A 12,358-nucleotide genomic window follows, 5' to 3' on the forward strand; every position below is an offset into this window, starting at 1 on the left:
GTAATAAATTATTGTAATAACATATTACTTGTGGAGAAAGAGTTAGACTTGTAAGGGTATTTGTCAATGTTTGTGCATACTGAAGTAACAACAAGACTGAAATTATCACCCAATCAAAGAATTGGTTACATTTGACTGCAGTTAATTTTATGCATCTTTGTGTTTTCTTGTATTTCTTTCCTCTGTGAGTAGAGCCACAATGTGACCTCTAAGTGCATGTATGCATAAACTCTGATAATGTATAACTTGCACTAAGCATTTTATTTGGATTTAATACTGAAAATGATAACACAGACTAGTGTCTAAACATATCTTATATATTTTTGGAACTAAAACACAGTATTCCTTGATATCATAACAGAGTGATTGGCTGGAGAAATAATTATAATCATTAAGATATTACTGATAATGAAATACATGTAAAAATCTCAGAAGCGATATTACTCAGAATTTTATTAGTATTCAGTATCTCAGATTATCTGCAAGGTTTCTTCATTGTTACAAATCTTTAAACAGACAATAATAGAAAAAAGCAAACGCTTCTGTGTCAATGGACCCAGGCAGTTTGAATGCATGTAGTACAGCAATTTGTCTGTAAGTTTCTTTTTCAGTTTTCCTGAATTGGATTTGATGTTTGAAGATAAACTTTGCTAATCAAGAGGATAAATTTTTCCTTACTCCCTCCTTTCCCTTTGCCATCTCTATTTCATGTTCTTTATCCTGTCTGTCTACAGTTTATATTCATTTACTTAACCTTTACACTTATTTTTCATACTTTGGATTTTTTTTTATTTTATATTTCTGCTTACTTGCTTTAACTTACCAAGCCAACTTATATAATTTCATTTTTTAATAAATTGTCTCAACAAAGATTTATAATAAAATAAAATGTCACTTAATCTGTTTTATAATTACACTAGTTTAAAATGTACTTGAATGAAGCTTGCACCATTCCATGGGAACACAATGAAATAAATAATCAGAACTTCATATTGCTATTGAATTGTTATTTCTTGAATTCACATAGGAAATTTATGGAGCTCATCACATTAACCTGAGAATCAGATCAAGCTGAGAATCAAGAAGCTAAAAATTGAATCATGTACTGGTTATCTATCAGACTCACAGCTTTGTCCCAAGACAGTTACTCTTCTTAGTGGAGCACAGGACCTGAGGGACTCATTAGGTACAGGACCAACCTTGGAACACTATTTTAATTTTCTTGGCGACTTCCAAAAGTCATTGTCTTGGCTATTAACCTGTGCTAAAGGAAACCTCTGTAAAAGAGATAATAGAAAAAAGAAAATCATTATTGCATGTTGAATGATGAATGAAGTCTAAGACATCAGTACTTGTGGTGTCCAGGATAATCAACAGGAAGCCAGCGTCCACTGTTCTATCCACGTCAACACTCCTGTTCATTCAGCGACTCATCATTGGGAATGACAACTGTACCAGTGGAAAGAATATGAATGTAAAGTCAGGAGAACAATGAACCTTTAGAAATTATGATTTTCATTTTAAATTTTGATTAGTTGATAGAGACAGTTTCAGTTGGAATAATTTGTCACTTAAAAAATAGTACCAAAGAATAAAATAAATTTCATACTTTTAGGTATGTTTACTTATATTTTCCTTAGAAAAATAATTTTAAAAAATCCAATGCATTTCATCTTATATTTCTAATATATATATATATATTTGCTATGGATTATTAGTATGCTTAATATATTTTAATAATTGTTGGGCGCAAATCTATATAGAGTGGAGCAGAGGTTTTTATTCAGTTCTGTCTTTAGAGGTCCTCTTTCCTCATGATCATGTTCATTTCTTTAAAGAAAAGAGAATTCTCTGGACCATGGTTTTGAAGGCTTGCTTCACTTGCTGGTTCCTCAGTGTATAGATGAAGGGGTTCAGGAGAGGAGCCACTGAGGTGTTGAGCACAGCTACTCCCTTGCTTAAAGTCACCCTCTCCCTTGCAGAAGGTTTAATATACATGAAGATACAGCTGCCGTAAGAGAGGGAGACAACGATCATATGGGAGGAGCAAGTGGAAAAGGCCTTTTTTCTTTGATTTTTAGAAGGAATTCTCAGAATTGTTTGAATGATATATGTGTAGGAAATAATAATTAACGTCAAGGTGACCATGAGTGTTACCACAGCCAACAAAAATGCCATGAGTTCTAGAAGGTGAGTGTTTGAGCAGGAAAGCTGCAAAATTGGAGAAGAGTCACAGATAAAGTGGTCAATTACATTGGAGGCACAGAAGTCTAGGTGTAGCAGAAGGACAATTGGTGGAAAGATGATCAGGAATCCTGCAGACCACGAGCTAACAACAAGAAGAACACACACACGGTTGCTCATGATTGTTGTGTAGTGCAGAGGTTTGCAGATGGCCACGTAACGATCATAGGACATGGCAGCCAGAAGGTAAAACTCTGTCACTCCCAAGAAAATGAAGAAGAATAGTTGAGCCACACAACCACTGTAGGAAATGGTTCTATCTCCTGTCACGACAGTAACAAGGAATCGGGGAATGCAGACAGACGTGAATGATATTTCTAGGAGTGCAAAATTGCGAAGGAAGAAATACATGGGTGTCCTCAAATGGGCATCTGAGAGGGTGAGGATGATGATGATGAGGTTTCCTGTCACACTTAGCATGTAGGTAACAAGAAGAAATGTGAAAATCACAAGCTGCCACCGTGGGTCATTAGTCAATCCAAGAAGAATAAAATCTGTTACTGATGTGGAATTTCTTCTAATAGTCTCTGCTTCTAACGCCATTACTAAATGGATGAAGAAATAAGAGATCAACTTTGCAAATAAAGAACTTGTTACCTGTTTCTAGCTTATTTTACTGGGTATAATGTCCTTCAAATTCATCTATGATGTCATAGATTAAAAGGCAGCAATGTCTCCTTTGTAAAGCTGGACTTTATTATACAATGTGTGCATGAACACACATTGTATTGTATATTACTTTATATTTGTAACATAGTCCATGAAATCTTAATATTTTCAAAGAGTATAAATTTGTAGTTATACAGGATAAATAAGTCTAAAGAGCTAAATGGGATTGTCTATTAACTAGAGTATACTTAATACTGTTGTATTGTTTATGACAATTTACTTTGGGAGGAGATTTTTATGTACTCTTTCAGCAAATGGAAAAACAATAAATAGAAGGTGATGTATAAAATGACTTTCTTTATTGCAGTAATCATTTCCTACATCTATGTATCAAACATATGTGTATACATTATATATCTAATAAATAAAATACCCAACTAAACACATATGCTTAAAAATCAAAGTCACCGCCATTGTTTAAAATTGATTTTGTGGTAAATTGCACAAAATACCTAAAATCTCTGTTCTTACCTAATTTCATAATCATGACTTTATTTTTCTCATATTCTCTTATATTTTGTCACAATTCCCTGAAACAAGGAAATGTCTGAGAACTGACTTTCAGTGTAGTTCTCTAAAAGATTTTTATGTATTGTGCTTTCCTCTACCTTTTAAAACATTTCTCTATTATAATTCTTTTTCTCTTTACAAACTTTTATACTTTTTGGAGATAAAGTTGTAGTTCAGAGTAATATGTTCCTGGTATGCACACATACTAGGACATGTCTGATAGATGAACGACACTCATGTCTATGTTACACGACTGTGTACAGGACATTTCCTGTCTGCTATAATGAATTTCTGTAGGAATGTAAATACTCTCTTATTGAACATATTTTATTTACCCTATTCCTATCTTGAGCCTACACTGTGATGTATAAAGCAATACTTACATAAAATGACCTAATTTTATTTTGTTAGTGAAACAAGTCTTGCTATGTAGCCAGTCAGGCCTTGAATTTATACTCTCCTGCCTCAAACCCATGAACCCTGACTCTGCAGATGCAGCTCCTGCTCCTGGCTCTAATTTTACTTTTGTAAACTGTAAGCGCTCTTACCTGTTCTGTTTTCAGCCTTGTAAACCACAGTTGCACAATATTGCTTATTCTCTTTGTGACTCATAAATGACACAGTTCAACATTCAAGTTTTCAGGAGAGAAAAATAATTTTCTTTCTTCCATATTTTGCATCCGTGATCACTTTTGATGTGATATAAAGGTTTTTTTTTTTACTTGTTCATTCATGCATAAAGTCATTTAAGAGCTTGAGGTATGTCCTGGTATCCAGGCGACTTGCCCAGTCTCATCTGTCCTCTACAGTCTTTGCAAGTGTCACTGCTGAGAAGCAGAATGACATTTCCTCAGCCTTAGTTGCTTAACTTGAGGTGAATGAATTTACCTCAAAATCTTATATATAAGTTTTCTTGGAAATGAGAGAGTCTTATTCTCCAACATTTGCTCTTTATGGTCATATGGCACACAGCTTCTAGTCTTTTGGTTTTACACAACAAATCCTAATCTTTGCTATATACAAAATTTATGTGCAAAGCCAAAGCAAATATACTTGCTTAGTATAGAAAATGACTTGTTTTCAATTTTGTACAAAATGATCCCTAGTGTCCTATATTCTAAAAAGTATTGTAAGATGATAAGATGATAAGAACATGAAAAATTATTTAGTCCTATGATTTATAACATAGTTTTTCTACAGTAAAAAAATAAATTGCGATGCTAATTTTTAATTCATATACTTAAATAAAATTGAATTGTCTAATTATATATGCACATATAAATATATGTTGAAATTGCTTTTACAGAATACAAATACTACTTAAAAAGCAAAAAATTATATTTATGAAAAAATATACTTACTTTTTTCCTAAATATTACTGGTTATGGTCATTCCCGTTTCTAATGGTTTATTAGTTTGTTTAAACATAAGTGTTTTTAGGAATTTTTGAAAAAGTTTTGTAATTGATATCTATTCTGTTATCTTGTGCTTGTAACCAAATATCTAAAGTATTAATAATAAAATAAAATCCTAAGAACTTTTTAATCTTTAGAAAGACATACATCAACTCATGAATCAAAATGACTAAGGATCTATAGTTCCAGATTATTCTGTCTATGTGACCTAAAGAAATAATATCTTGATATACAAAACATGAATGATCATAAAGCAAGGCTATTACAATTTCTTTATTAGCCTGATAGTGGGTGATTTAATTGATATCAAAGCAATGCTATTCAGCTTGGTCCCAATTTTATCTGTTCTATTTAACATGGACTCAAGGGGATTGGCTGACTGAATAAACAAAAGACACCATGGAGATTAGATCCTCAGGATACTAATAAACAGTGATCCAAATAACTCCATATACCTTAGAATAGATTAGATATAAATGACCTGAAATCAAAGCAGAAAAATATACAAATGATTAAAAATTTATAATTAACTGAAACTTTACAAAAAGAAGCTAAACATTAGAGAAATATAGATTAGAGGCTAGAGAGATGGATTAGCAGTTAGGAGCACTTGATGCTCTTGAGGAGGTCCAGGGTTTGAACACATAGTGTGCACATCATCTGTAACTCTAGTTCCAGGGGATCTGACACATTCTTCTGATGTCCATTGGCACCAGGCACATACATGGTGCACATGCATACACACACACAAAACTCTTATGGACATAGACAAACATAAAAATTAGAGATCAATAGCATCTAAATGGCTACATACTAAACTGTAAATGATTAGGATTTAGGGGAAATCATAATTCATTAAGAGTTTTAGAATGATCTTATGTGTTCATTATTCAGCATGATGAAAGATATCAGGCTTATTTTTATGGTTTTATAAGTTTCAACAAGTTATGATTATAGTCACTACCATTTGTTCATTTAGTCATTATTTTTGAAAACTCACCCTGTCTTGAGTTTGGATATAAATTATAATCATATAGAAATAATAAAGACAGTTCTCATTTAGATTTTACTTTCACAAGACAGACTAAAATCAGATATAATCTTGCAATCTGTATTTTCAAGTCAAGTACAAATAACATTCTTCATACATAGATATTGTATTTTATTTAATATTTTATATTATAATATGATTATACAATTTCTTCCTTCTCTTTCCTTTCTCTAAACACTCCCCTGTACTCCTCTTTGCTCTCTTTCAATTCTCTAGTCTCTTTTTCTTAAGTTGTTGTTTTACACACACACACACACACACACACACACACACACACACACACTTACTTCTAAATGGATAAATATAATCTTCTCAGTCTATGTAATGTTATTAGTATGTATATGTTTTCGAGCTGACCATTTGGTATTGGATAACCAATTGGTGTGCTCAATGGGTGCACTGAATATATTCAATTGTGCTAAAGTGTTAATATACATAATAAATGTTTCGTTGCCTAATAGAATTGATTTCATATCACACAAAGTTGATTAGCTGGTCACAGTTTAATATTTTAAGGGTCTGTTTCATAGGAATGCTTTATATTAAGAATTTTTAATACAATCTTTTATCATTTTTTACATAGCTATTTCTGTTTCTACTCCTTCCCCTCCTCTCATTCCACCCTTCCTTCCATCCATTCCTCAGGAAGGATAAGGCTTCCATAGGGTATCAACAAAATCTAACATTTCACTTCAAGGCAGAACCAAGGCCTTCCCCTCTATATCTAGGCTGAGCAAGGTACCCCTCAAAAAATAATGGGCTCCTATATGTTAGTTCAAGCTCTAGGGATAAATCCTGCTCCCACTGCCAGTGCTCCCACAAACTGCCCAAGCCTAAAAACTGTCCCCCACATTCAGTGGGCCTACTTTGGACCTATGCAGGTTCTCCCACTATCAGTCCAGAGTCAGTGGGCTCTCAAGCTCAGGTCAGCTGTTTCTATGGATATCACCATCACGGTCTAGACCTATTTGCTTATATTATCTCTTCTCCCTCTCTTGCGCTGGTCTCTTGTAGCTCGGCAAAGTGCTTTGCTGTAGATCTCTGTGTCTGCTTCCATCAGTTGCTGGTTAAAAGTTCTATGATGAGTGAGTACATCCCATGTTCTTCTTTTGGGGTCTGGCTTACCTCACTCAGGTTAGTGTTTTCTATTTCCATCCATTTGTATGCAAAATTCAAGAAGTCATTGTTTTTTTACTGCTGAGTAGTACTCTAATATGTATATATTCCATATTTTCTTCATCCATTCTTCCATTGAAGGGCATCTAGGTTGTTTCCAGGTTCTTATTTGGTTTCTAGCCATAAATATAGGATATTGAGCCTATAATTAGGGATCCTAGAGAAGCTAAATAAGAAGGTGAACCAAAAGAAAAGCATATAGGCATCCTCCTGAATATTAACCTTCACCAGGCGATGAAAGGAGACAGAGACAGAGACGCACATTGGAGCACCGGATTGAAATCTCAAGGACCAAATCAGGAGCAGATGGAGAGACAGCACAAGCAAGGAACTCAGGACCATGAGGGGTACACCCACACACTGAGACAATGGGGATGTTCTATCGGAAACTCACCAAGGCCAGCTGGCCTGGGTCTGAAAAAGCATGGGATAAAACCGAACTCGCTGAACATAGCGGACAATGAGGACTACTGAGAACTCAAGAACAATGGCAATGTTTTTTTTTCTTTTTTCTTTTTATTGAGAAAAGGAAAAAAAAGTATCCGCCTCCTCCCAGCCTCCCGTTTCCCTCCCCCACCTCCCCCTTCTCCCCCTCCCCCCCCACTCCTCTCCCCCTCCCTCTCCAGTCCAAAGAGCAGTCAGGGTTCCCTGCCCTGTGGAAAGTCCAAGGACCTCCCCCCTCTGTCCATGTCTAGGAAGGTGAACATCCAACCTGGCTAGGCTCCCACAAAGCCAGAACATGAAGTAGGATCAAAACCCCGTGCCATTGTCCTTGGCTTCTCATCAGCCCTCATTGTTCGCCATGTTCAGAGAGTCCGGTTTTATCCCATGCTTTTTCAGTCATAGTCCAGCTGGCCTTGGTGAGCTCCCAATAGATCAGCCCCACTGTCTCAGTGGGTGGGTGCACCCCTAGTGATCCTGACTTCCTTGCTCATCTTCTCCCTCCTCTGCTCCTCATTGGGACCTTGGGAGCTCAGTCCAGTGCTCCAGTGAGGGTCTCTGTCTCTATCTCCATCCATCACCAGATGAAGGTTCTATGGTGATATGCAAGATATTCATCAGTATTGCTATAGGATAGGGTGATTTCAGGGTCTCTATCCTCAGCTGCCCAAGGGACTAACTGGGGACATCACCATGGGCTCCTGGGAGCCACTCAAGGTTCAAGTCTCTTGCCAACCCTAAGGTGGCTCCCTTAACTAAGAATTGTGCTTCCGTGCTACCCTATCCAACTTTCCTTTATTCCAATCCTTCTGTTTCCCCAAGTTCCCCCCATCCTCCCCTTCTCACTTTTCTCTCCCCATCTCCCTTTACCCCCATCCCACCCCACCCCTAAGATCCCAATTTTCTCCCCGGCAATTTTGTCTACTTCCCATAGCCAAGAGGATAACTATATGTTTTTCCTTGGGTTCACCTTCTTATTTAGCTTCTTTAGGTTCACCAATTGTAGTCTCCGTGACCCTTATTTATGGCTAGAAACCAATTATGAGTGAGTACATCCCATGTTCATCTTTTTGGGTCTGGGATACCTCACTCAGGATAGTGTCTTCTGTTTCCATCCATTTGCATGCAAAATTCGAGAAGTCATTGTTTTTTACCGCAGCGTAGTACTCTAATGTGTATATATTCCATACTTTCTTCATCCATTCTTCCATTGAAGGGCATCTAGGTTGTTTCCAGGTTCTGGCTATTACAAATAATACTGCTGTGAACATAGTGAAACAGATGCGTTTGTCATATGATCGGGCAGCTCTTGGGTATATTCCCAAGAGTGGTATTGCTGGGTCCAGGGGTAGGTTGATCCCGAATTTCCTGAGAAACCGAAACACTGATTTCCACAGTGGTTGCACAAGATTGCATTCCCACCAGCAATGGATGAGGATACCCGTTCCTGCAAAGCCACTCCAGCAAAGGCTATCCTTGGTGTTTTTGACTTTAGCCATTCTGACAGGTATACGATGATATCTCAAAGTTGTTTTGATTTGCATTTCCCTGATCGCTAAGGAGGTTGAGCATGACCTTAAGTGTCTTTTGGCCATTTGAAATTCTTCTGTTGAGAATTCTCTGCTCAGATCAGTGCCCCACTTTTTAATTGGGTTAATTAGCATTTTAAAGTCTAGTTTCTTGAGTTCTCTATATATTTTGGAGATCAGACCTTTGTCTGTTGCGGGGTTGGTGAAAATCTTCTCCCAGTCAGTAGGTTGCCTTTTTGTCTTAGTGACAGTGTCCTTTGCTTTACAGAAGCTTCTCAGTTTTAGTAGGTCCCATTTATTCAATGTTGCCCTTAATGTCTGTGCTGCTGGGGTTATACATAGGAAGCGATCTCCTGTGCCCATCTGTTGTAGGGTACTTCCCACTTTCTCTTCTATCAGGTTCAGTGTGTTCGGGCTGATATTGAAGTCTTTAATCAATTTGGACTTAAGTTTTGTGCATGATGATAGATATGGGTCTATTTTCATTCTTCTACAGGTTGACATCCAGTTGTGCCAGCACCATTTGTTGAAGATGCTTTCTTTCTTCCATTGTATACTTTTAGCTCCTTTATCGAAAATGAGTTGATCATAGGTTTGTGGGTTAAAATTCGGGTCTTCTATTCGATTCCATTGGTCGACTTCTCTGTTTTTATGCCAGAACCACACTGTTTTCATTACTGTAGCTCTGTAATAGAGTTAGAAGTCAGGGATGGTAATGCCTCCAGAAGATCCTTTATTGTATAGGATTGTTTTGGCTATCCTGGGTTTTTTGTTTTTCCATATAAAGTTGATTATTGTCCTCTCCAGATCTGTGAAGAATTTTGATGGGATCTTGATGGGGATTGCATTGAATCTATAAATTGCCTTTGGTAGAACTGCCATTTTTCCTATGTTGATCCTTCCAATCCAAGAGCAAGGGAGGTCTTTCCATTTTCTGGTATCCTCTTCAATTTCTTTCTTCAATGCCTTAAAGTTCTTGTCAAATAGATCTTTCACTTCCTTGCTTAGATTTACCCCAAGATATTTTATGCTGTTTGTGGCTATCATGAAATGTGAAGCTTCTCTGATTTCCCGCTATGTTTCCATATCCTTTGTGTATAAGAGGGCGACTGATTGTTTGGAGTTGATCTTGTATCCTGCCACATTACTAAAGGTGTTTACCAGGTGTAAAAGTTCTTTGGTGGAGTTTTGAGGGTTACTTATGTACACTATCATATCATCTGCAAATAACGAAAGTTTCACTTCTTCCTTTCCAATTTGAATCCCCTTGATCCCATTATGTTGTCTTATTGCTATTGCTAGAACTTCAAGCACTGTATTGAAGTGGTATGGCGAGAGTGGACAGTCTTGTCGTGTTCCTGAGTTTAGCGGGATGGCTTTGAGTTTCTCTCCGTTTAATTTGATGTTAGCTGTTGGCCTGCTGTATATAGCTTTTATTATATTTAGGTATGACCATTGTATCCCTAATCTCTCCAATACTTTTATCAAAAAGGGATGTTGAATTTTTTCAAATGCTTTTTCAGCATCTAATGAAATGATCATATGGTTTTTTTCTTTCAGTTTATTTATATGCTGGATTACATTGATAGATTTTCGTATGTTGAACCAGCCGTGCATCTCTGGGATGAAGCCTACTTGATAATAATGGATAATTTTTCGGATGTGTTCTTGGATTCGGTTTGTCAGTATTTTGTTGAGGATTTTTGCGTCGATGTTCATGAGTGAGATTGGTCTGTAATTCTCTTTCCTGGTTGAGTCTTTGTGTGGTTTTGGTATCAGAGTAACTGCAACTTCATAAAAGGAATTTGGTAATGACTCTTCTGTTTCTATATTGTGAAATACATTAAGGAGTATAGGTATTAGGTCTTCTTGGAAGTTCTGGTAGAATCCCAAATTGAAACCATCTGGTCTTGCGCTTTTTTGGTAGGGAGGTTTTTGATAACAGCTTCTAATTCTTCACGACTAACAGGTCTATTTAGATTGTTCACCTGGTCCTGGTTTAACTTTGGTATATGGTATTTATCTAAAAAAGTGTCCATTTCTTTTACATTTTCCAGTTTTGTGGCATACAGGCTTTTGTGGTAAGAGCTAATGATTATCTGAATTTCCTCTGTGTCTGTGGTTATGTCCCCCTTTTCATTTCTGATCTTATTAATTTGCGTATTCTCTCTCTGCCGTTCGATTAGTTTAGATAGGGGTTTATCAATCTTGTTGATTTTCTCCAGGAACCAGCTTTTTGTTTCATTGATTCTTTGGATTGTTTTCTGTGTTTCTATTTTGTTGATTTCAGCCCTCAATTTGATTATTTCCAGTCTCCTACTCCTCCTAGGTGAGTCTGCTTCTTTTTTTTCAAGAGCTTTCAGGTGGGCTGTTTAGTCTCCAATATGTGCTTTCTCTGTTTTCTTTAAGTGGGCACTTAGTGCTATGAACTTTCCTCTTAGGACTGCTTTCATAGTGTCCCATAAGTTCGAGTATGTTGTTTCTTTATTTTCATTGAATTCAAGGAAGACTTTAATTTCTTTCTTTATTTCTTCCTTAATCCAGGTATGGTTCAGTAGTTGACTGTTCAGTTTCCATGAGTTTGTAGGCTTTCTGGGGGTAGGATTGTTGTTGAATTCTAGGTTTTATCCATGGTGATCTGGTAAGACACAGGTGGTTACTAATATGTTTTTGTAACTGTGTAAGTTAGCTTTGTTACCGAGTATGTAGTCAATTTTCGAGAGGGTTCCATGAGCTGCAGAGAAGAAGGTATATTCTTTCCTCTTTGGGTGGAATAATCTATAGATGTCTGTTAAGTCCATTTGCTTCATTACCTCCATTAATTCTCTAATTTCTCTGTTAGCTTTCTGTCTGATTGACCTGTCCATTGGTGAGAGAGGAGTGTTGAAGTCTCCTGCTATTTGTGTGTGCAGTTTGATGGCTGCCTTGAGTTTTAGTAATGTTTCTTTTAAGTCCATGGGTGCTTTTATATTAGGGGCATAGATATTCAGGATTGAGACTTCATCCTGATGAATTGTTCCTGTTATGAGTATAAAATGTCCCTCTCCATCTCTTCTGATTGATTTAAGTTTGAAGTCAACTTTGTTAGAAGTTATTATGGCCACACCTGCTTTTTTCTTGGGTCCATTTGCTTGATAAGCCTTTTCCCAGCCCTTTACTCTGAGTAGGTGCCTGTCTTTGTGGTTGAGGTGTGTTTCTTGTAAACAGCAGAATGTTGGATCCTGTTTTCCTATCCAATCTCTTAGCCTGTGCCTTTTTATAGGTGAGTCGAATCCATTGATATTAAGTGATATTAATGACCAGTGGTTGTTAACTTCGGTCAC

At 36.7% G+C, this 12,358-nt stretch overlaps 1 protein-coding gene across 1 annotated transcript; it reads right to left on the reverse strand.

Moving 5' to 3' along the window:
- Nucleotides 1-1,824: 1,824 nt before the first annotated feature.
- Nucleotides 1,825-2,787, reverse strand: LOC121459237 (olfactory receptor 6C75). Its single transcript, XM_041668769.1, has one exon. The coding sequence runs from the start codon at nt 2,785-2,787 to the stop codon at nt 1,825-1,827; it is 963 nt and encodes a 320-aa protein (XP_041524703.1).
- Nucleotides 2,788-12,358: the final 9,571 nt, after the last annotated feature.

This window comes from Microtus oregoni, unplaced genomic scaffold (genome assembly GCF_018167655.1).
Source record: "Microtus oregoni isolate MIOR12 unplaced genomic scaffold, Mior012 000001F_ref0000356, whole genome shotgun sequence".
Taxonomy (NCBI): Eukaryota; Metazoa; Chordata; class Mammalia; order Rodentia; family Cricetidae; genus Microtus; species Microtus oregoni.

Coding starts and splice junctions, on each gene's coding strand:
- LOC121459237 (XM_041668769.1), bottom strand. CDS start 2,787: ATGGCGTTAGAAGCAGAGACTATTAGAAGAAATTCCACATCAGTAACA.